At 42.7% G+C, this 25,067-nt stretch overlaps 2 protein-coding genes across 12 annotated transcripts in view; one reads left to right on the top strand and one right to left on the bottom strand.

The window, feature by feature from the left end:
• Positions 1-4,208, bottom strand: part of EEF1AKMT2 (EEF1A lysine methyltransferase 2) — a 34,821-nt gene extending 30,613 nt beyond the window's left edge. For 4 of the 11 annotated variants that reach the window (XR_011441633.1, XR_011441635.1, XR_011441637.1 and 1 more), the window contains exons 1-3: positions 3,896-4,208; positions 2,660-2,725; positions 2,002-2,116 (exon numbers count right to left, since the gene is read on the bottom strand). Coding sequence is in view for 4 of the 11 variants with exons in the window: in XM_023637490.2 (XP_023493258.1) it covers positions 2,002-2,116; positions 2,660-2,725; positions 3,896-4,011 (297 nt within the window). In the remaining 7 variants the exon portion in view is untranslated. Of the gene's footprint in view, positions 1-1,997; positions 2,117-2,659; positions 2,726-3,895 lie in introns of those variants that run through there. The other 7 variants (XR_011441640.1, XR_011441644.1, XM_070275872.1 and 4 more) reach the window with 5 other exon arrangements.
• Positions 4,209-10,199: 5,991 nt separating this feature from the next.
• Positions 10,200-25,067, top strand: part of ABRAXAS2 (abraxas 2, BRISC complex subunit) — a 23,186-nt gene continuing 8,318 nt past the window's right edge. Inside the window, exons 1-4 of the mRNA XM_001490606.6 lie at positions 10,200-10,459; positions 14,240-14,330; positions 17,953-17,989; positions 20,685-20,751. Coding sequence (XP_001490656.3) covers positions 10,313-10,459; positions 14,240-14,330; positions 17,953-17,989; positions 20,685-20,751 — 342 coding nt within the window. The 5' untranslated portion in view covers positions 10,200-10,312. The remainder of the gene's footprint in view (positions 10,460-14,239; positions 14,331-17,952; positions 17,990-20,684; positions 20,752-25,067) is intronic.

The raw sequence follows: 25,067 nt of genomic DNA, 5'->3' as shown, positions 1-25,067 counted from the left end.
TTTGCACACTCCGCTTCAGCGGCCCAGGGTTTTTCCAGTTCAGACTCTGGGCACAAACCTAGCACTGCCTGTCAGGCCATGCTGAGGTGGCGTTCCACAAGCCACAACTAGAAAAGACCTACAACTAGAACGTACAACTACGTACCTGGGGGCTTTGGGGAGAAAAAAAAAAAAAGATTGGCAATAGATGTTACTTCAGGGCCAATCTTAAAAAAATAAAATCCAAAAGAATCTACAGGTAAACAATCTACAAATGAATAGATAAAACTGGTATAATCAAAGGAATCTTACACAGCAATGAAAATAAATGAACCACTGCTACACGGAATAACCTGAGTGAATCTCACAGAATGCTGAAAGACACCACAAAGAACACATACTGAAGACTTCTATTTACATACTCAAAAAGAGGCAAATTACTCTATGATATTAAAACTCCTTGTGGTCAGCACATAGTGGGTAGCTTTAGAGAGGAAGGAGGGAGTAATTTAAAGAGCACTGGTAGTGAGTTCAAGGGCAGTTTCTAGAGTGTAATACTCCTTGATCAAGGTGATAGTTACATAGGTGTGTTCACTTTGTGGTAATTTATTGAGCCATACTCTTTTGATTTGTGCACTTTAATGTACATATGCTATACCTCAATGTTTAAAAAAAGTTCATTACAAGTTTCTGAATCATATTCCACTGCTTAAAACATTTTAATGGCTCCTCATAGCCTAAAAGTAAAAGCTAAGATCTTAGACAAGGCATAATATGATATGGCTCCTATCTTTAATTTAATCCTCATCTCTGTCCATCCCACACATATACTCTATATTCTAATTTACAAAATTATTTACAGGCCCAGTACATGCTATGCTGCTTCAAATCTTCATGCCTTTAGATATTACTTTTAGTGCTTGAAATTCTACCCCTCTTTACACTCCACCCACACTCACCACACCCTGCCCCTGGACTTTCCACCCAACTTGGACATTAGCTCCCCCAAGATCCTCCCTATCTCTCTTCCACTGTTAATCACTCCTTTTTGTACTCAGTATATCTATTGTTGCACACATCACACTATGGCATTAACTGCTTACCTATATGTCAGTCCATCTTCTATTATACTGTGAACAAGTCAAGCACAAGGTCTAAATTTTCATGTTGCCAGTGCCTAGGACAAGGCTTGGCATACGATAGTCAATAAATAAATTTCACTTATGCATGTATCCTTACAAATTAAGACCATAAAACTATCTAGGATGAAGCCTAAGTCATATACTTCCTCCATAGCACATGGCACAGCAATGAACACACTACACGCCCATAACAGTGATGGTTTAGCTAGTAGCAGAACCTGTTCCAAAACTCAGTTTCATGAACAAAATGCTCTTTCCAAACCATATGCTCACCTAAGATAAGGTATATATGTCCTACTGAAAGTGCAAAAAGTAATCTTCCTTTTATACAAAAAGATTTCTGGAGTTTTGAGCCAGAAGAAACCAACAGAGATCATCTAGTCAAAATTTCTAGGAAAGAGGGGGCTGGCCCCTGTGGCCGAGTGGTTAACTTCACGCGCTCTGCTTCAGTGGCCCAGGGTTTCACTGGTTCGAATCCTGGGCGCAGACATGGCACCGCTCATCAGCCCACGCTGAGGCAGCATCCCACATGCCACAACTAGAAGGAACCACAACTAAAAATACACAACTATGTACCTGAGGGGCTTTCCGGAGAAAAAGGAAAAAAAAAAATTTCTAGGAAAGAACTGAAAAGAAGTGGCTTGCTCAAGGACAAGGATATAGCCAGGAGTCAAAACTAGGACTCGGATCCCCTGGCTTCTCATTTAGTGTTTTCTCAAAGTCCATGCAGCTTCTCTTTTGGACTATGTGACTTCTCAAAGGAAGTGGTATGACTGCTTTACTACTTTAGATTTAGATAGTTAGTATCCTAAATTGCACGATTTTTTTAAATTTTCATTTTAAAATTTGGCTCTAACACATGAATACTAAAAGTACCAACAAGTTCAACCAGGAAAACACCATTTCCAGTTCCAATATCAAGTACTGAAGCATCCAAAGGAATCTTGTGTTTTTGCATCCACCTTATTAGTCGGTTCATACTCTCTTCTCCAAACCTATTAGAAACAGAGAATCAGTTAATTAAATAACAGAGGGATATACAACAAAAGTTACAACTATATTCCATTTTATCAGCTTATTCAATATGCTCAATTAAATCTTTTTTGGAAGTAAGAAGTGATATCTGTGACGGCTTAAGCTTCATCTTTATTATTTAGGAGAAAACACCCCCAAGAACAGAATAGAATAGATAAGTTTGGTATGTTACTTATTAATGTTTCTCTATATCAGCATTAACACTTGTACCTGTTGGTGGCTCAAAATTTTATTGCTTATTGAAAAAGGACAATTGTAGGATGAAAGTAATTTCCTAAGACTCTGATCAAATTTAAATCTGGGCCATTAAAAAAGAGAAAAGAGAGAGATTATTTAAATCTACCCACTAATGCCAGAACCAGTCCAAGGTTTCCAAGATTTTTAGACTATCTTTCTTTGGGATAAGCACTTAAAAGATACATACATACATACACACACACACACACACACACACACACACACACACAATCTTCTGGATAATTCCACTATTTTTTCTAACTCACCATATTTCTCCTGTATCTCCACATTCTTGGAAAGTTTGCAGTTCTCTCTCATAGACAGCATCCCAACTATACGAATAATGAAATGCAAAGCAAGATTCTTGAATTAAACTGTATCATGAATTAAATGTATGTTTCTAATACACTACAGAGATATTCATGACAGAAATTTAAAACACTATTAGTTATCAATAAGTGCACATAATCTCTTAACAACCTGGTGTTAAAAGAATGAAAGACAGAATAAGTCGACACGTATAAATCACTCAGAACAATACCTAACATAAAAAATGCTATATCTTTTAGCTTAAAAAATACTTGAAGTATTTGTCCAAGGATCCCTAAGTCCCAAACACCAGTCCAAAACTTGACTGTACAGGCATAGTGTAATTACAGCACTTTTCAGTCTAAAGTGTGCAGACACAAGGATTTTCTACCAATACAGTGGTGCCTCACAACGGAACTCACCAAAGATAAGTTCTGCTTAAAGGTTAAGCTTTCAGTTTAAGATTTACTCTTACTCCTATTAAGTACAGTTTCCCCTCCCCCATCACTTGCCTTCCCTTCCTACTTCACCTCTCTAGAATCCCTGCTCCTCTCACCCCTCCAAGTTACTCATCCTTACCTTTCCCCACAGTCATTCATTCCTCCATCTAATAATTCATAAAATAATTACTGAGCGTCTGTTTTAGGTCAGATCACTTTCTCCCACCCCAAGATGCCCCACTATCTCCTCGCTCCCTCCTCAGGTCACCCTCCACTCCCACCCCTTCCTGCTCCCATAGCCCTTCCCTCGTCGTCTTAACCTTGTCAGCTCCGGGGCCCAGCAGTTCCCTCCGCCTCCGCCACCCCCAGCCCCCCCCCCCCCCCCGGCCTCTTACTCTCGCCCACCAGCCCTATTCGTTGGTCCCGCCCCCTCTCCCTTTCCCCAAGCCCGCCCCTTAGGTTCAAAACCCTCAAAAGGCCTCCCCAAGAGCCTCAAAACCCGTCCTGCACCCCACGAGCCCCTTAGACGTTAACCTCTTGAAATGCCTCTTAACCGCCCCCGGGGTGCCCCTCGGGATTTTATCGCTTCAATCCCCCTTACCCTCGCCCAAGACAGCCCTTTTGGCCTCCTCCCGTCACGCCCCCAAGACTCTTCCCATCTTCTGGGGCCCTCGGGGCCCCATCCCTCCGTTCCCTCCCGGGGTCCAGTCCGGACAGCTCCGCTCACCCTCCCCTGCCCTAAGCCACACTCACTGCTCTCGGGTCCCCAACGCCGACGGTACGAAGTCATCCGCTCCTGGACTGGCCCCTCGGGACCGCGCCTCGGTCCCAGCGCCGCCGCCGCCGCCGCCGTCGGCGCCCGCGCTCATCCCGCTCCGCGACCCGGACGGTCGTTGGGACCGCCATAGAGACGTGGCGCGGGTAGAGCGGATGGGAGGGGCTGGCGCCTCCAGGCGGCGGGAGGCCGCCTTCTCTACTGCTCCCGGCCCCTTGCCTGGTCCTCGGTCCTTCTGCGCTTCTCTTGGCTCCGTCTTAGTCCTTAGTCGGGGATGTCAAGCCCAGGCATGGGGCGGACTGGGCCTCGCCTCCTTCCCTCGCCCCCTCCAGCCAGCGTCAGATGCACCTCCTTCCTCGGGGTGGCTGTCTAGGCGCCACTGTGTTTGGGAACGGCTGTTTATAAGGGACTATTCCAGGTCTTGCAGTTTGGAAAAAGGCAGGCGTTGGGGAAGCCACACTAAATACCTAAAGCCGACACTGCTCAACCCAAACTCACAGATCACCTCATCTCTCCACGTCGTGGGCAGATCTTGGAAACGTTATTTGGTTTCCTGGCCGAAGGCTAATTCCATTTGTGGCTGGGATTCTGCCTTGAACATAGCATTCTGACTTCTTCTGACTTGACGTCGCTGGTGGACATGGGAATTTATGCCTAGAGAAATGAATACCCTATAACCGCCCCCCCCCCCCCGCCCCACATACACACACACCCCCGAAAATACACCGATCAGGGGGATCAGAGTGTTGTGGAAGAAAGAGTACTAAGTGAGAGTCAACATGCCCGATACTGGCTCAGCTCTGCCCCTAACCAGGGATGTGGCCCTGTCCAAAACCCCTAACCTCTGTGTGTGTCCTTCACCGGTATGACGCTGAAATAGACGGTAACTTGTTCGATGAGATCGCTCCCAACCAGTGAACCTGAGATTCATCTGCCTCTTGGTCTGACTGCTGTTGGTAGTTCTGCAGTATAATGTGGGAGATCTTATGGGCCAAAGGTCTGGGGGTTTCTGTAGCAGCAGTGAAATACTGGTAGTCCACTGTCCCAGGCAAGGATCTCAAAAGCCCCTAGCAAGGCTGCCTTCCAACCAGAAGGAATGTTTCCTAGCCACGTTTCTGTTGACTCTGCGGACAGAAGGCCAATAACAAATCCCTTGAGGTAAACAGTAACAACAGTTGCCTCTCCAGCTCATAGAAACCCGGATTAGAACCAAATGTGCATCTCCTCCTATACAAGATGTTCCAAGATCTTCAGGCAGCCACTGATGATAGAATAGGTAAAAGACAGATGGGAATCCATGTGCATGGTGATTAAAGAACTCGAGAGAGAGTGTAAGTAACCTTATTACAGAGTAATAAAACCACCAGATGCCATAGCCAATTAGTGCTGTCCTGGGCAAATGGTTGTTTTGATCTTTTTGAGACTCCAGATGCTAGGGAAAGCAACCTTGAATGTGACTGAGTGGGTCTTAAAAAGTTTTAGGTTCTAATGAAGAAGCACCCATGAAAGATAAGGCCATCTTCAATCTGATGTCTTGCCAACACTTAAGATGTTTTTGCTATGTGTGATGAACGCTATAAACAACTGTTGGTGGAGCCCTGGAAAAACCCACGGTTTATACAGAATTCCTTCTCTGGCTCCAGGATTACTCTGGCTGTTTAGTCCTGAAGGCTGTATGAGGCACTACCTCTGATCACCCAGAGCAACGGGATTCCTGGTAGGGGTGGAGAAGCTCAATCCTAGCAGAGCTGCCCATCACCAGGGAGAAGCTGGAATGTGCCAGGGAACACAGTCCCTCCCACTGGGTGCCTATAACATGAGACAGGAGGGAGGCCCTGCCAGTGCTCCAGGTTGCCTGTCTCCCTCTCACTCTGCCACTCCCTGAAGCCTGGAACCCTGCTCACCTGCAACTTCCCTGAAACTGCGCTTATCGAGAGTCCTCAAATGCTTCCCAATTGGCAAACCAGGAGTCAAGTTCCAAGCTTTATCATCCGTGATCCCCTGTATCAGTTGACACCGCTAAGCGCACTCTTCTTAAAATTCCCTCCTTGTTTTCCCAACACCACCTGTTCTTTTGCTTTTTTTTTTTAAGGATTTTATTTTTTTCCTTTGTTCTCCCCAAAGCCTCCCGGCACATAGTTGTATATTCTTCGTTGTGGGTCCTTCTAGTTGTAGCATGTGGGACGCTGCCTCAGTGTGGTTTGATGAGCAGTGCCATGTCTGCGCCCAGGATTCGAACCAACGAAACCCTGGGCCACCTGCAGCGGAGCGCGAGAACTTAACCACTCGGCCACAGGGCCAGCCCCCACCACCTGTTCTTAAGTGAGGCTTTAAGAAAGGAGGCAGGGCACCCTGCTCTGGAGTTGGACTGCCAGGTTTTGAGCCCTGGCCTTACCATGTGTGACCCTGGTCAAGTTCCTTAGCTTCTCGGAGCCTCGGTTTACCCATCCTTATAACAAGGATAATAATAGCATCTATGGCATGGGGCAGCTGTAGAGATTAAATGAGATGATTCTTGTAATATCCTACACGCCTGACACATGGCAAATGCTCCATAAATGCCAGCTCAGTTTCTTCACCTATAAAATGGACTTCAGAGGGTTATTAGGAAGATTGAATAAGCTAATACACTGTACATGTAAAGAGCTTAGAACAGAGCCTGACATGTAGTCAGTGTTCAGTAAATGTTAGCAATCATTCTTTTTATTAATGACTTCCAATTCCATCCTCTACCGCCAGCTCCAGACTTCTATTGCAGCTGCTTAGACGTCTCTTGTTACATTAAATTCAGCCTGTTCAAAACCAAACTCTCTTGCACTGCCTTCTTCCCACCACCCATGCCTCCAAACCCTCTCTTCCCTGTGTTCTCCACTCAACTAGTCCCTGACCATCCTACTGTCACCCAAAGCAGAGCAGCATCCTTGTCCTTCCCTCACCCTCCCCATACAGCCCCTTCTGGTCTCCTCTTGGTCTCTGGGCTCAGGGGCATTCTTCCATCCTGTCACCACTTCTCTTCCTTCCTTTGGGCCGTGTAGGCTTACAGCTCACTGGAGCCATTGCAGCAGCTTCCTGACAAACCTCATGCAAGCCACTCCTCACCAGGACCCTTCTCAGGTAACAGCTACGCCCTGTTCTCCTCTTTTCCTCCAGAGAGGCCCCAAGACTCACCCAAGTTTTCTCTCCTTCAGTGCCTGACACCAGTCACTCCTTTCCTTTGCATTTTCTTGCCTCATCATGAACTATGGAGTCAAGCCGACTTGAACTTCAATCAAAATTTCATCCATACCAGGTATGACCTTGGGTAAGTTATTAATTTAAATCTCTTAAGTCTCGGTTTCCTCAACTACAAAATGGGTATAATCCAAATGAAATTGGACTTTCTTATTCCCACTTTGAGATTCATCATAGCAGAGTGTGGCATTTGCATGCATAACGCACACGCAGAAATACATTATTTTGATAGATATATATAAATGGAATCTTACCATCTGCCTTGTTTGCAACTTGCATTTTCACTTAACAATATTGTGGTGATATACTTAGAAGTCTTTTCCTATCAACACCTGTAGATCTCTTTTAGCTTTTAAACTACTTCTTGATAATAGCAATGATGGCTAACATTCATCCAGCTGTCACTGTGTGCCAGGGACTGTGTTAAGCATGTCCAATATATTACCTCATTTATTCCTAAAGATAGCCACGTGAGGCAGATACTAGAATCCTCATTTTACAGATGAGTAAACCAGGGCACAGAGAAGTTGCCTGAGGTCACACAGTGAGTGCTGGAGCTGAGAATGGAACCCAAACAATCTACTGTAAAACCTTCAAGCTTAGCCACTACATGGATGTGTGCTACCACAATAGATGTTTTGCTGAAGGTTTTCATGAGGAAGGCAGCCGAGAGGAATTACAGTGCATGACACACAATGCTAGATCCTAAAATTGCCTTATCCTCATCTCTCTCCCTCTCCCTCTAAAGTCCAGAATCTCACTACAGCTACTCATTTTCCCTTCTTTCTTTCTCCTTTCCCTCACAAACTCTGCCAGTCCATCAGGCTCTCTTTCCTCTCTCATCTCATCCTGCATCCCAAATTGTTTCTTCAGTGGGCAACCCAAGGCACCTCATTTATTAATAATCTTACTCTTTTTATCAGCTTCTTCTGTTTCCATCCCCCTCTTGCACTCTGCTGATAAAACAACCGTCTTCTGTGGGGCCCTCCCCCTTTTTCATGCAACAGTCACTCAACAATCAGATATCAAGCAACATCTACATGCCAGGCATTATTCCAGATGATGGAGATACAACAGTAAGCAAATCAAAGATGAGTCCCTGTCTTCCTGAAGTTCAGAACATGCTAGTGGAAGGAGAAAGGCAGTAGATTGGAAAAATAAGTAAAATAGAGGTGATGTTAGCTGGTGACAGTGGTAAAGGGGAAAGTAAAGCGGGGAAGCCATATTGAGAATGTTGAGTGAGGGTCGCAGTCCTGTTAGGATGATAGAGGACAGTTTCCCTGAGAGGATGGCACTGAGTGAAACCTAAAAGAGGTTGTCACAGGTTGTGTCCCCAGGGAAGCAGTGTCTGAGACTGAGATGAACATGGAAGAAGTTTATTAGGGTGTGCTCTCAGGATCACCCCCTATTGGGGAAGGGAAAGAAGCAGGATTGAACAGAAGAAGTAGTTGGGCTGGGGTACCATTACAACAGAGCCTCAGCTACCACTTCTTCCCCCGACAGGGCGCTGGGATGCTGGGATGACGTTTTGGAATTGCCCCAAGTCAGAGTGAAGGCACTGGGCCTTTATTCATCTACATTGATCAGGCGTTGAATGCTAGTTACCCAGAAAAGGAGGATTGACCTTGGGCAATGAGATTCTCTTTCATTGAGGATAATTCTAGGAGAGGGCTGAGAGCCCAGAGCTGTCAGCTGACAACTTCCCCAGCAGCTGGGATAATAATTCAATCAATCCTGCAAGGGGAAGTCTGGGTCGCACATTACAGCATCTAGAACAAAGATAAAGGAGTAAACCTTGCAGCTTTCTGGGAGTAGAGTATTCCAGGCAAAGGGAACAGTATATGCAAAGGCCCTGAGGTAGAATGAGGTGAGGATATCCAGGAAGCAGAAAGAAGACTAGGGTAGCTGAAGTAGAGTGAACAAAGCAGCAGTAGCAGGAATTGAGTCAGATGGGTAATAGGAGCCAGGTAAGGTTTGGGATTTAACCAAGAAGCAACATAATTTGAATTTAAGTTTTGGCATGACCATTTTGACTGCTATGTTGAGAACAGATTTGCTAGGGAAGGAGTTAAAGCAGAAACTAGATCACAGGGTTTCTCGACCTCATCCCTTTGATGTTTTGGGTAGGATAATTCTGTGTTGTAAAGGGCTGTCCTATGCATTGTAGGATGTTTAGCAGCATCCTTGGCCTCTGTCCACTAAATACCAGTGGCACCTTCCCCCCAGTTATGACATCCCAAAATGTCTCCAGACATTGCCAAATGTCCCATGAGGGGGAAAACTGCCCCCAGTTCAGACCCCTTGAGTTAGAGGCTGTTAGAGTGATCCAGGAGAGAGATGATGATAGATTGGATCACCGTCATAGGTATGCTGGTGGTGAATTGGGGGCGGGGCGGGGGGAAGCGCGGTTGTCAAGAATAATTCTAAAGTAGTTGGCCTGCACAACTGTAAGAAAACGGTTCTGTTTGCTGAGCTTCGAAAGAGTGTGGTAGAAGGAGCTGTGTAGGAGATCAGGAGCCCAGTTTTGAACCCGACCGATTGAACAAATTGAAGAATAATGATTAGAAAGATTAGTCCCTTCCGTAAGTTTCTTTTCCTAACTTTGTTATGATTTATTTACACTGTTATTTTTTATTTATGTTGTTTTCATCTTCTTTCCATGGTTTTTCATTAAATTTGTGTTCTTTTGTACCCAGAATCCAATTGCTCCTTACCACCTCCACTGCTACCACCATTTCACTTCTTCCCACCCCCAGCCACCGTCGTCCCGCGTCTGGATTATTGTGTTAACCTCCCTTCCCTCTTCTCCCTGCCCCAGCACTGCATTCGCCACATTGCAGCCTGAGTGATCATGTGAAAATTGAGAGTACATCATGTTATTTCTGTGTCAAACCTAAACGGTAAAATTGCCTGAATCATGTCACTCTTTTCATCCTCGAACACGGCAAATATTGGCTTTTAATACTAAGAGTTGCATTTGCAAAGAGAAAAAACGGTTTGGGGAACTATCAAGGGCTATACAGAAGAGGCAGTGTGCTGCGCGCGAGACCTAGGCAGAGAGTATGACGTAGGAGGCGTTCACTTCTGGTAAACGCGCTTCTCAGCGCTCAGTCCCCCGCACCCCGGGCCCTCGACCTCCCCAGTCAAAGACTTCATTTCCCAGGATGCCAAGGGGCGGGGCCGGCCGGAAGTCTGTGTGCCCTCCGTGGAGCATGATGGGGGAGTTGGAGATTTCCATCATGGCGGCTTCCATTTCGGGCTACACCTTCAGCGCTGTGTGTTTCCACAGCGCCAACAGCAACGCCGACCACGTAGGTGCCGGGCCCCCAGCTGTGGCTGCAGGGGCCTCCACCCTCCGTCTCAGGCCGGCGCCTGTGGCCAAGCCGGGACCACCCGACGCTCGCTCCCCGGTCTCCAGGGCCGGCCCGGGAAGCTGGTGACCCAGGCGGCTCCCGCCCCCGGCGAGCTTCTGCTGCCTGAGGTTCCTTCGCCCCCCGGGGTGGGCCCCCTCGCTTGGTGCCTTCGGCCGCCCGGCCGTCTCAGGACAGCCATCTTCCGTTTAGCAAAGCTTTCCTGGCCGGCCGTCGGCAGTGTCAGGGGTCGTCTAGTGGAAACCGAGCGCCTGCCCCTCCCTGAGAGTCAGACTTCTAGACTTGTGAGGGGCGCCTGGGGTCGAGAAAGACCCGAGCGACAGGGCTTTAGTCTGGGAGCCGAGGAACCCAGCCCCGCCCGCCAGTTTCACAGGTTGTTGTGGGATGCGACGAGGGAAACCATGGCTGTCACTATTCATACTTGTTAGATACGATCGTTTGTTTTCTTTGCCTCGATGGGAAATGGACAATGTAAACAAGAGTGTTAGGTGTAGGGTCTGCTAGGCTTGAAGCTGCATGCTTAGTTCTTTTGCGAATGTTCTAATGCCACGGGACTAAGTCGCAGTGAAATAGGGAAGTGATAGGCCTAAGTATGAGTGATCGGAAATGCACAGGCTTCGGAGCCCAGAGAGGGAGCAGCGCCTGTCTGCTTCAGTGTCTTTATTTTGCGAATTGTCTTTTAAGGTCACTGGCCTCTGGTTGCGAACTAGATAATTTTTATCTTTAAGCACGTATTTAATTTGCCCACCAAGTTGGGGGATTGTTTTTAAATGTTAATAGTGAATTATTCAAATTCGTTAAATAGGTGTGTGTGTGTGGGGGGGGGGGGGTTGTGGTTGTCATTACAAAGCAAAATGATACACCCCAGAAGAAGGAACTGAATTTGGTTTGATGTCAGCAGTCTTAGCTTTCATTAATAAAAACTGATTTCATAGAGGTGATTCCATTAGTAAATTGGATGGCATTAAATTATTGTACTTTTCATCTCTTCAGTGGCGATGGTAGAGAGTAATGATAAGAATGTACACAACATGGGTTTTTCCAGAGGCAGCTCATGTCTCTGGACATGAAGGCCTTTGATACTGCAGCCAGCTATTTAATAATGTAATACAGTTCCATATATGGGTAGTTTGTGGTACTCCTAGTGTCTGTGGAAGTATTAAATACGGTTTCAATAATGCTTCTTAACTGCTTTAGTTCTTGGAGTGCCTAGTAATATCGCAGTTTATGTATAAGGCAAGATTATTTTAAGAATGAGTGGCTACCTGTTAAAAAGTGGATAGTTTTCCTACAAACTACAGGGAGATGGCCGGGTTTCTTGAGTTGTTATTAACTTAATTCAAGAGATCTCTCTTTAATATCTATGCTGTGCCAGGGATGGTGCTAGACTTTATGGACATTTTCACCAATGACAGTAGTTTGCATCTGTGTCTTAAATGACCTTACCTGTTTGTAATAACCTTGCCACAGATGTATATGTGGACTACTTTATTTTCAATTTTACATATTTTAAAGTTGAAGAACCAAGAATTTTCTTTTGTAGTACATTCTTGTTTTATCCAGGCAAGAAATTAGTTTAAAACCACTCAGTCCACAGAGCTGGCGTTAGCAAACTTTTTCTGTAAAGGGCCGCATACTAAATATTTTAGGCTTTCTGAGCCATGGGTCTCTGTAGCAACTACTCAATTCTGTGTTGGAGGGAGAAAGCAGCCATAGACAATAAATAAGTTAGGGTGACTATTTCCCGTAAACTTTATTTATGGACACTGAAATTTGAATTTCACGTAATTTTCACATGTCATGAAATGTTATTTTTATTTTTAATTTTTTCAACCATTTAAGAGTGTAGAAACCATTCTTAGCTTGTCAGCTGTACAATAACAGGCATCAGGCTGGATTTAGCCCACACATTGTAGTTTGCCTTCTCCTGCTATAAAGTAACAGTGGCTCAAATAATCCAGACCAGTAGATAAATAAGCATTCATTTTATACTTGGAGTTAGAATGTCTGGATGTCACTGTTGGCTTACTCAGACTGAGGACTGCAGTAGGGTTGCCAGATAAAATATAAGGCACCTAATTTAATTCAAATGTCAGATAAACAATAAATTTTTTAGTTAACTATATCCCAATATGACATAAAAATTATTTGCTGTTTATTTGAAATTCAAATTTAACTAAGTGTCTTGTATTTTTATTTGCTAAATCTGGCAACCCTAGACTATGGAACACTAGGAATATGTAGATAATGTTCTTAAGGTCTAAAGTTCTGTAGGAATTTTAAATTGGTTTTTTCAATTTGGTTAAAACTTTTTTTTTAATGTGTTACAAAGACAAAGCTGCTCTTTTCTGGTGAGAACTCATAACTGAAAGACTTTCATAGGGTAAAACAAGCTTCTTTAGTCAATATTTCTCAGACCAATAGCCATGGATACTCCTTAAGGTCTGAGAAAAAATTTTTAAAGAGGTCTCTATATTACTCAGGTTCGAGAAATGCCCTGTTCATGATGGTTTGGAATTTTAGGACACTCCATGCCCCTAATCCAATACAAAGCTATACCATAAAGCATCTGTCTCTCCCTCTTCACCTCCTGAGATTCTCACTTCTAACTGGGAATGTTCTTAAACTAGGAACATTCTTTAATTGATTTGAAGGATCTACTTAGAATAGAAATGTATATAGTACAAGGGCATTGTTTCAACCAGTACTTACTGGGCACCTCCTCTGTGTTGGGCTCTGTGCTGGGTGCTGAGACCTAGTGGTGAACAAGCACGGAGTCCCTGCTCTCATGGAGCTGACATCTTAGTGGGGGATAGGCATTTATTTATTCATATAAATATGTAATATGACGGAGAGTGAGAAGACTGAGAAGAAAAAGAATGCAGAGTGAAGGGGCCTGAAGTCTGGCAGATGCTGTTTCCGTTACATTGGCCAGGGAAGGCCTCTGATAAGGTGCCATTCGAGTAAAGAGCCTAGTGGAGGGCAGGAGTAAGTCATGTGGGTATCTGGGGAGGGCAATTCAGGACAGCCTATCAGTTTACCCTCTACAGGAAAGTTATTTTGACATTTAGGGTCTATGTTCTTCAACTTTGCTTATCCTCAACAGGATAGCAGGTACTCAAACAAGTAGGTTATACACTAAGTAATCCAGAATTGATTATCGTGGAATATGTTCTCCAAAGGTGTAAATAAATTAACCTCTGCCTTTCTTAAAGGAAAACTTTGATGTGAGTTCTAGGAAATTTAATTTATTTGCTGAGATCCTAATTTCCCATGCCAGCCTATACAAGAGCAATTAGCTGTGCATTGTGTTAACTTCTTTATCCTTTTGTCATTAGCAGTGTTTTTAAAACAATGAAATAAATTATATGCTGTTTTGAGAAAGCAGCCTTGGACTATTTCTGCTTCCTGAGGTTTTTTGACGTGGGTTATTACACTTAGTAGGATTTAGGTCATGAGTTCACTCTGCTTGTTTTTACTTCAAAAAAAACCAAGGAAGACTTGAAGGGATTAAAATAATATTTCATCTTGTTATCAAACAATCCAGTTAATAGATGTATCTCAGGTTGCTTTAGTCTTCTTGTTCCTTTATAGGGTAGTAGTTTACATGGCAAGCTTATTTGGACTATTGTTTAAATTATAATGTCCTCAATTCCTCTTAATTCCCTTAAAAACTATCTTTAGTTTTAGTCTGAAACTATTTTCTTTTATTACTTTTAGGAAGGCTTTTTGCTGGGAGAGGTAAGACAAGAGGAAACCTTTAGCATCAGTGACTCACAAATCAGCAACACAGAATTTCTGCAAGTGATTGGTAAGTTTACTACTGACCTTAGAAATACTCTTTCTGTATATATACTATTTGTTTTGTTTTTTGGCCCTTAACTGATTTTGATCCAAAAGATTAAAAGAGTTCATGGAAAACTACTAAGATCACAATGCAAATTATTTGCACTAGTAAAAGATAGGAAATGTTTTTGTAAGTCACTGTAAACTTACAGTGCGTAGCTGTAAGTTTAGATATTCAGTAGAGCTATCCCTTTCCCACTAACTGGTCTGACTTTACTGAAGAGCTTTGTGCTATTGCACTTGATAATCTCTTGAAAACCATCATGAACCTCACATTTGCATATTGGGCTAGCCTGTTGCCAGCCTCACATCATACCATAATGAAAGGATGTGCTGTGCTGGTCCTTCCTGGAGGGATCTGACAAAGGTGTTCACACTTGTTTACATGAGATTATTTGTTAAACCTACCCAGCCTTCTGAGGAGTGAGCCAAACAGTCAGTTTGGGGGAGATTGTTGGGGAAGGCGAAGGAGTGTGTATAGACTCACCCCCTCTCTTTGGATTAGTCTCCTTTTGATAAATAGGGATCACAGTTCTTTCAGCTACACCTCGAGCATATCACCAAATAGCATATCAGCAAGGGACATTTCATTCACTTATGCAGCCAACGTTTATTGAAGAACATTCATATGTGAGGCATATGCTAGGCAATGAGAGGACCATCCGGAGGCATCCCTGCCTTCCAGGAGTGTGGGGAGGGCAAGACATGTATATAGAAGTACTAGACAGTGCAGATGAGTGCTATAAGAAGAAGAAAAAGAAAGTCCCAGAGGTTGAAAATAAAATAGCTAGTGGGTGAAATCAGTAAAGGCATCATAAAGGAGGTGAACTTAGGGCCAGTGGGTGGTGTATTCAGTGGAACATAGAGCAAAGAGTGCATAAGACATAGAGGGAATCTGGCCTATTTCTATGTGACTAAAATACAGAATGGGTGATGGTGAGAGTGAGTGGTTTGTGGTTTGAAATACTGCTGGAAGGTTAGGTTATATTGGAGCCAAATCATCAATTTTAAGCCTGTTCTGATAACCTTCTAGTGCATGTATTGGGAGGCCAGGATGGGGGTTGAGGTGGGCTTAGGACTGGGGGGAGACCAGAGACTCAACTGTGTCCTAAAGGACCAAAACTATAAAACCACTCCCACAATATTGACTTGTTAAATAAAGACTGGATATACAGAGATAGGTATTCTCTCATTGAGGTTTTGTTTTTTGTTTTGCTTAACTCTTTAAAAATTCTAAAATAGAGAAATTGGTTTCATTGGATATCAGTGTGATTATTTGTTGTTTGCATTTGGGTTTTAAAAATTAATTTGGTAGATGAAGGTTAGAATGGCAGATGTAATTAACTGACAGCAAACCACGCAAGAAAGAGCTCTCTTATCTGGCATGATCACAAAATAGCATTTCTGATGAATATTCTGGCTATTTATTTATTTTTGAAGAAATAGAGTGGTAAACTAATTGAAATTCTACTGCATAATGTACTGATTCTTTGATTTATAAACCTTCTGGTTCTTGCAGTAAATATGTCTCCATGGTATTGTAGCTATGGAGGAGTACCAGTTGATAGAGAGTCCCGGTGAATACAGTGCCATGACAACCATCTTTTGCTGTACAACCTTTAATTTATTAGCTACATTCAATTCATTGTTTGAAATGATTATGGATCACATGGACAAAGTATTTGCTATTGTTATCTTAAATGTATTGTTATATTTTATGTTGTAATATTATATTGTTATATTATATTGTAATATTATATTGTTATATTGTAACAGTTTTCTTTTAAGAATACAGTAATTACTATATACAGTAAGGACGTGCTAGGCAATTTATATAGAACACATCTTGAACACAAAGTATATCTGTGTCTTGTTTGAATACATATCAATTTTAAAAGCTGTGCTAACTCCCTTTAAACAGAGCTGTCCACCCTCAGTTCTAGGAGTGGTAGGGAGGAGACAACAGAAGAGCTTCCGTTGTTGTTGAGGTGTTGCAGTAGAGTGACTGGGAAGGACGAAAGGGGAAGGAGAGGAGCTGTCCCGCGCCCCCACCAGGAGAGGCAGAGACAGGAAGATAAGCAAGAACAGCAGTGCGTCCCATGGGGTTTAAAGAAATGAGGGCAGAGACGACTTCCGTCCCTGAAGAGGAGGCTCCCGTGTGGTTAAGCTCTTGAGGTGTGGGAAACTCTGGAATCCCAGGTTCCTGCCTGCTTCCAGAGGTCCACCTATCAGCTGTGTCTGCCACTTTCCTTCCGATCTGCAGCTTTATCACGTTTGAGCCTGTCACCCTGTTTGCTCCATGGAGTGCTTTATTAGGAATTGCAAAAAATCATATGCAAGAAAGCTTTAACTTCCTTTGGAAAAGGCCACATGGTATCTAGAGCATATCTTTGTGTACTTCCAGTCCAGGTGGTAAATCATGGGAGACGTCTGCTGGGGGGTGGACTGGTGACAGGAGTGTGTATTCAGAGTTCAGAATTTACTCTAGGGATTTTCTTAACATATTCTTTCCTTTAAAGTGGAAGATGAGTTTTTTCTTTTTCCTAAACTCTAGGTAATGATTTTGCTACAAATATTCCACATTCTAATTACTTTACTAACGTTATCTCTGAAATAACTTATGGTGGTATACTGTATCATTTTTGGTGATAAAAGAAGGAACTATTTCTAGATGATGTTTTCTTATTTGCATCACTATGTCAACAGCCATACTAGGCACGTGAACTTTTCTTTCCTATGGAAGTACTGCGTTTGTGTGTGTGTTTGGCAGCATTAACATCAGCACAGAAGCTAATAGCCCATGTCCTTCAGGGTTGTGGTTCCATTTTAATTGAGTTAAAATTGCAGCCTGGAACTCTGCTGCTGTGACTTTTTAAATAGCAGGTAATGAGTTGCTCTCCAGAAGAATGTGATTAATAGAATTGAATGGTTAATTAGTCTCATGCTCTTATAAAGCAACCCAGACCCTAAGCCCCCTGATGAGCTTCAAGAAATTGTTCGCTCTGGTTAATCACAGCAATCTCTTCAGAAGCCATTAGGCTCTGCCTTATAAATGACAGTCTCCCTTGGTGCTGACCATCTTTGAAAGGGTTAACAGGCTTCCGGAGTTTCCTCCCTTCCCCTTCAAAATGCCTGGCCCCAGTTGTCATGGGTTGTTAGCAGGTTATTGATGGTAGGGTGGTTAAGACCCTCCTCTCCCCAAGCTGTCCTCACGGCTTTTATCCACCTTGATTAAATGCCTGCAGTCAGTGGTTACTTTTTCCTCCTATGCTTTGTTTAAATAGCTAGGATTGGATAAGGGCACACAATAGCTGCGTATTCCTGAATAAGAGCTTTCAGATGTGTACTCATCATATGTGGACAAATGGAAACAGAACTTTTGGTATCTACTTTATTTTGTTCTGTGAATGTGTCCTGGAGTTTGAATATTAAGAGGAGTCACTGCCTTCACTGGTGTACACACAGCACCTATTTGGGAGAAGAAAACTGTCTTTTTATTGTCTGAGATTTTGGTTAAAAAACTCCTGAGCAATTTTATAGTTGCCCGTGTCTTACATGATTAACTGATTTCATCTTTCTAATTACAGAAATCCATAACCATCACCCTTGTTCAAAACTTTTTAGGTAAGCCACGTCCTTCTTTGTAGCTCTTAGTCCTTATTAAGAGATTAATTGATTAAAAACTAGTGATTTTAGACCTGTACCCGATTATGGCTATAAAATTATAAGTATAACTGAGGGCATCCAAATTCATTTATTTATTGAGTGTCAGAAGTGTGTGTGGCACTGTGTTAGGTTAGGAAGAGGGGAGGGGACCGTATAAATCTTGACCTCAGAGATTTAGGATGGAAGCCTTCCCCACCAGCCTCCCTAGCAAGGGCTCTGTGACTGGTAGAGAGGGAAGTTAATCAAGGATCACATATAGATAAAATAATTTAATGGGTGTTTTTAAGAAGAATAAAAAATGTTCAGTGTTCAACTTTAAGATGTAAGAAAAGGGAACATAAAACCTCCTTTTTGTGTTTAAGTTAATCTACACCAGTTGCATCTTATGACCAGCTAAGGGACAGAAAGAGAAAGCAAAGGGAGGAGCGAAATTCAGAAGGGAGAAAGCAAATGGCAGAGAGACACATGGAGGGGAAAGGGTGAGGAAGAAAAAGGCCAGTATCTCCCACACATTGGACTTTTCCCCAGACCACTACCCAGGCCCCTGCCTTCTTTCTCAGCCCGAAACCCTTCCATCTGATGGCTGGTATGATGATTTCAACTGTGTTTCTTAAAACTCCCTGAGACCCTATTCTCGTACCTTCCCAGAAACCAGGCCAATACTTTCCTTCCCATGCTGCTCACACTAGTACAATTCAGTGTTCTTGGTTAGCACTTCCTTCTTTAACACCTGCAAACCCTTGTGCCTGGCTGCGCCTGCTATGTGTTCCCTGCAGCTTTCACCCTGACCACTCTCCTATCCTCAGCTGGCCCAAACATCCAGCCCCCTTGCACCCAAGAACCCCTGGAGACTTGTATCATGTTCTTCCACACACAAACACACCTACCCATTGATTATTTCAGAGGATTGTCATCATGCAACATGGCTACCTGTAGATGAAGCTTCAGAGTAGCTGAGAACTTGATCTTTTTTAGATTTACACAGAACTGCAAGAGGAGTGGGAAACAAGACGAGCAACCAGCAGTTCATTTGAGCAGAATCTCAGTGCAAATAAAATGATTCGGGCCCTGGTCCACACATTGCCTTTGTCTGATCCATGAAAGTGTCCTAGGGGCCAGCCCAGTGGCACAGTGGTTAAGTTTGCACATTCCACTGTGGTGGCCTGGGGTTTGCCGGCTCGAATCCAGGATGTGGACCTAGGCACCACTTGTCAAGCCATGATGTGGCAGGCGTCCCACGTATAAAGTAAAGGAAGGTGGGCACAGATGTTAGCTCAGGGCCGGTCTTCCTCAGCAAAAAGAGGAGTATTGGTGGCAGATGTTAGACCTAATCTTCCTCCAAAAAAAAAAAGATAATTTCTTGTAGGCCCCATGGCCGAGTGGTTAAGTTCGTGCGCTTTGCTCCTGCAGCCCAGGGTTTCACCGGTTAGGATCCTGGGTGTGGATGTGGCACTGCTCGTCAGGCCACGCTGAGGCGGCGTCCCACATGCCACAACTAGAAGGACCCACAACTAAAATATACAACTATGTACTGGGCGGATTTGGGGAGAAAAAGCAGGAAAAAAAAAAAGAAAGAAAGAAAGTGTCCTATTTGGCCCTATCCAAAGCTTTGCTAGCTGTGCCCTACCTTGCCCTTCCAAGGAATTCCTTAAAACACTGTCAGCAAAGCTGTACCAGAATAAGAGTTTAACTAAGTTTAAATCATAAACTCATAATTCTTAGAGCTGAAAGAGACCTTAGAAATTATGTTTCTACTCCAAACTCTTTATTTTGGAAAAAAGGAAATAGAGGCCAGATTGGTTGTAATCATACAGTGAGAAGTAGAACTGAGCTGGAGCTGTTATCTCCTGATTCCCAATTCACTGTTTTTGCAATGTCTTAAACTCTTTTCTGCCTTATAAGGCCTGGGATTTACAGTGGAGGGAGGGGGAGAGAAAGGGTGACGTTTCTGAAACTCTGACCAGTGGTAGACAAGCCCACCCATCATTACGCCTGGACTGCTCACCGCAGGGTCCTGGTCAAGTTGGTCTGTCTGAGGGTGAGTGCATTCAGTTGGCACCTAGCCAGACTTGGCTTCAAATCCCAGCTCTTCATCCTCCAGCTCTGTGATTTAGGGCAAGTCACTGAACGTCAGTATCTTTATCTACAAAAATGGGGATGAAGCTTGTTGACTTGTTGGGCTGAACTAATACTTGCCTCCCAGCATTGAGATAAGAATGAAATGAAATAACATAAGAAAGCATGCAGCCGAGCATGTTATTGAACATTCAACAATTGTTCATTTCCCTTCTTCATTTCTCAGAAATGAGCTCCTGAGTTCTTTTTTTTCGTAAGTAATTGATACTTAGAAAAAAGGAAAAGATGTCACAGCCATTTGAAACCACACGTTTTGTAATCACTTGCTATCAGCACCTCCCGCATGTGGAAGTTATACCCTCTGAATGTAGCAGTCTCTTGAGTATTCTTTCATGCAAAAGATACCTCATGTATAAAGCATTTAGATTGATTTCTCTATATACCTATTGAAGACAAGCAATTATATTTTTACTACCAACTTTTAGGGTTAGATGACCCGTAGACACATGTAGCTACGCATATTCATTGCAAAATACTATGTAATTTTAGTAAAATATTTTTTCTCTTAAAAAAACAGTTTTTATGACTATGCAAGCAAAGTTAATGAAGAGAGTTTGGACAGGATTCTTAAAGACCGGAGAAAGGTATGTTCTATTTGTTGCCTAGTCTGATTTGGAAATCGCTTCTTACCACCCAAACTTGAAACCAGAAAGGAATAGAAAAGGAAACAATGTGATATTTATTTATGAGAGTTCTGGTAAGTAGATTTTAAAAGTAAATTGTGGATGTGAGACAATGTTTACAGTATATCAATAGAAAAAATGTAGATATTTGTAGTATAATTCCATTATGTAAAAATCAGAAGAAAAGCAAATGAAGTATAATCCAGAAAGTTAACAATAGTTGAGTTGATTCTGGGTAGTTCTCCCTTTCTATTTTGTAATTTAAAAAATAGTTTTGCAAGTGCTGGCCTGGTGGTGTAGTGGTTAAGTTTGCATGCTCCACTTCAGTAGCCCAGGGCTCACAGGTTTGGATCCTGGGTGCAGACCTACACACCGCTCATCAAGCCATGCTGTGGCAGTGTCCTACATACAAAATGGAGGAAGATTGGCACAGGTGTTGGCTCAGCAACAATTTTCCTCAAGCAAAAAGAGGAAGATTGGTAACAGATGTTAGCTTGGGGCCAATCTTCCCCACCAAAAAAAAAATTTTGCACATTTTTAATACATATGCATTAATTTTATAATCAGGAAAATATTTCTAAAGAATGTAAATTGCAATCAAACATCTTTGGATATGTTACTCTTTCAAGTTCAATTACCGTTGAGCATAGATGTTTTTCCAAAAGGTCAAGCATTTATTATTTCTGTCCACCTATGCATATGATGTACTGATTGTGTATGGTAGGCAAATCTGAATCGAATTGAAAATGAACCAAAGTTTTGTTGCTGAAGCATTGTCTGATGGTCTCATTTATAATTTACTCTATTGTACCATGTGTGGGTTTTACTTTTTTACCTTGGGATATTAATTTCAGAAAAATAGATTGGTTATTAAACCATCACTTGAGGAAAAAAGTACCAGTAAAAGTTTTCAGTTTGTCAAACAGAAAACAGAATGCCTTTGTTTAAAAGAAGCGTATAGTATAGAAAATCTTCTAAAAAATTCTCCGTGGATAAAAATAACCCTGGCGGTGTGGGCTGTGGGCCGTAAGGCGTCTGAAGAGGGCGCTGGGAGAGAGTGCAGTTAGAGTAGGTCAGCCTCCTTCCCCTTGGACGGGCGGTTCAGCACCACTGTCAGTGCGAGGCAGAAAGGACAGCAGGTAAACCCAGAGGAGGGTGGGAAGCCTGGGGGATAGGTGGGACAGAAGGACAGATAGCTTTTCTAACGAGAATAAGCTCAGGAGGGGCTCAGTGTTGGCAGAGTCTGACCCAGTCACCTGCCCAACTAGGAAAGAGAGAGCAGCCACAGGTGTCATGGTCCGGCTCTCTCATTGTCAGTGACTTGCCCGAGAGCACGCGTTCTGGAATCTCTTAACAGTCTATCCATCTCCCAGCCACCGCCTTGCCTCCTCATGCTGTTTATTTTCATATTTTGGATAATGAACCTTTATTGTACTTTCTAAAACTAAAATTTGTTCCACGAAAATTCTTATGGAGCACAGGTCTCTAGAGCCCTCACTACATACGAAAAGTACTAGGAAGTTTTTTTTTTAATAGATAAAAAAAATTTTAAGTGAGCAAAAATGAATAAAGAATATGAACAGGAAATTCACAGGAGAAAAAAAGAGATCCACAAATGGCCAAGAAATAAATGAAAAGATGTTCAACTTCAATCAGGAAACTCAAATTGAAACAGCGTGATACTATTTTTTTGCCCATCAGATTGGCAGAAGCATGAAAGGATTGCTAGTATTCACTGCTGGCAAGGCTGTGGGAAATGAAAGCTGTAGTTGGTGGGAATGTAAGTTGATATCGACATTTAGAAGAAGAATTTTGCAATAACAGAATTTTAAATATGCAGTTCCACCTCTAGGAGTCTGGCCCAAGTAAATAATTGCATCTAGGCATATGAAAAACTGGCCTTATTGAACACTTAACTCTGTGCCAGGCCACACTCTAAGCACTTTTCAGGTATTGACACGTTTAATCCTTGCAGCAGCCGCATGAGGTGAACTGGTGTTGTTATCATCCCCATTTTACAGTGGAGGCAACTGAGGTGAAGTCATTTGCTTAAGGTCACCAGTGGGACGTGGGGGAGCCAAGGCTTAAACCCAGCAGTCTGGACTCTTAATCAAGTGTACAGGGATGTTTGTTGCATCTTCGCTTAATAGTGAGAAGTTGGAAAACAATCTCAGTGTCCTCCAGTGGGGAGTAAATTGCGTTGGTACCTCCCTACTATGGGACACAAAGCAGCCACCAGAAAGAATGTGGGAAGTTCTCATATAATGTCATAGAAAGGTCTCTAAGTTATGTTAAATGAAACAAGTAGTATTATAATTTGAGCCTGTTTTATGTAAAAGCAAAAGCATGAGTGTGTGTTTAAATGTACAGAAAAGGATCTGGAAAGAAGCCAACTGCACTTAAAAGGGATGACTTTGGGGAGTGGAGAGACGCTGCTGCTGAAGTGAGACATCATTCGAGAAGCTGGGTTTTTTTGTTTTTTAAAGATTTTATTTTTCCTTCTTCTCCCCAAAGCTCCCCAGTACATAGTTGTGTATTTTTAGTTGTGGGTCCTTCTAGTCGTGGCATGTGGGACACCACCTCAGCACGGCCCAAAGAGCGGTGCCGTGTCCGCACCCAGGATCCAAACTGGCGAAACCCCGGACCACTGAAGCAGAGCACACGAGCTCAAGCACTCCGCCACGGGGCCGGCCCTTGATAAGTTTTTTTTAACTGTATTTTATAATTGAAGATAAATTGAAAAGAGAAAAGGACTCTACTCTGTAGTTCTTCCACATTCCAATCAATTCAGGGATTTTAAAATTGGATTTGCTGTTTGAGGACACAGTAGACCAGTCATAGGTTGTCACCTGGAGTTAACTTTGCTTTACCTGGGGCCAAGATTCTCAAAAAAGTTAAAAGTTGATCTGCAGTTTTGATTTTATAGAACTTTGTGCTAAAACAAATGTTTATGTTTTCCTTTGCAATTAAATTTATGAGTTTGTTGCTTCAGTTTACTTGGAAATTATGTTTTATTTCCCATGGTATTTGTTAAGGGCAAGAACTACTATATATTTCATTGCACATGTTTCTTGCAGCACCTTATACATAATATAAACTCTGTAAGGATTTTTTTGAAAAACCCAAATTTCCAGCGCAAAAGCAAAGATGATATATGTTTAAACGACTGAAAAGCTTTATAGTTGATTCTAGTTTGAGTTGTTTTCTCCCAGGAAAAGAACAAAATTGTATCTTCACCTTGAAAGAGTTATTGTACTACCCACGAAGGGACATTTAAAATGTTAGGCTTAAGATAGAGGCTATTGTTTTTGATATGAAAATCCTCCAGTAGGTACACCATGGTTGTGTGCTGAAATACTGCCCTGGCAGAATCATAGAATCATAGTGTGTTCACGAAGTTTCCACAAGCCTCAGGTTTGGGGCTAAGGCCAAAAAAGCAAGTGAGAGGAGTATTTCTGCCTTCTGGAAGCATCTGCTCTGAAATAGATAATGATAAACATAACAGCCATCTTAATATCATTATAAGGCCGAAAAGGATGCAACCTCAAGATAATAAATGTGCCCAGTGTTGGGGATAATTGCTTTGACTCCAGAAAATGTAAGTGACTATCTAGTATAGAGAGTAGAAAGGAAAGCCTTTGTGAAAAATTGTCTATGAAACTTCAGCAGAAATAAGGTTTTAGGGAAAGATGTCCGTAATTTTGCATCATGGCCCAAACATAGCTGTCAAAAAGGTGCTTTTCAGCATTGGCAACCTAGTTTGTCAGTAGCCTCCCGAGTAACTTGTTAGCTCTAAAAGGCAGTTTTGTAGCTGTCACCAATGTGAATTAAGTTGGCTTCTCATCTTTAATTGATCTGAGTGATGGGAGCATCTTTTTTGTCAAGTATCAAATGAATAAGTTGATTACTATCAGTTGGTATCCAAAATAATTTATAAGGTTCCCCACTTCTCAGAAAATACAAATAGAATAAAACGATTGGAATCAACGTAAGTGAAAAGTACCATTAGTCATCCAGTAAGCACTTGCAAGATTCTGTTAAACAGCAAGTATTTCATGAGAACAGCCAGTGTACTGAGTGCTGCTCAGGCCTTTGCAGGGATGCAGAGGGAGTATGAGACACACCTAGTGCTTAGAGGAGCTAAGTCCAGCATTAATACAGAGCACTGAGACTTAGGACTGATATGCCATGTTCTTGGACATCCATAGCTCTAGTCTGTTGATAGGACTATCGCACATAAAGCTGCTGTGACCCTTTGTATATAAGTGTTTGTGTGG

This window comes from Equus caballus, chromosome 1 (assembly GCF_041296265.1).
Source record: "Equus caballus isolate H_3958 breed thoroughbred chromosome 1, TB-T2T, whole genome shotgun sequence".
Lineage (NCBI taxonomy): Eukaryota > Metazoa > Chordata > Mammalia > Perissodactyla > Equidae > Equus > Equus caballus.
The sequence above is the reverse complement of the archived record's forward strand: the minus strand, read 5'-3'. Positions and strand labels throughout refer to the sequence as shown.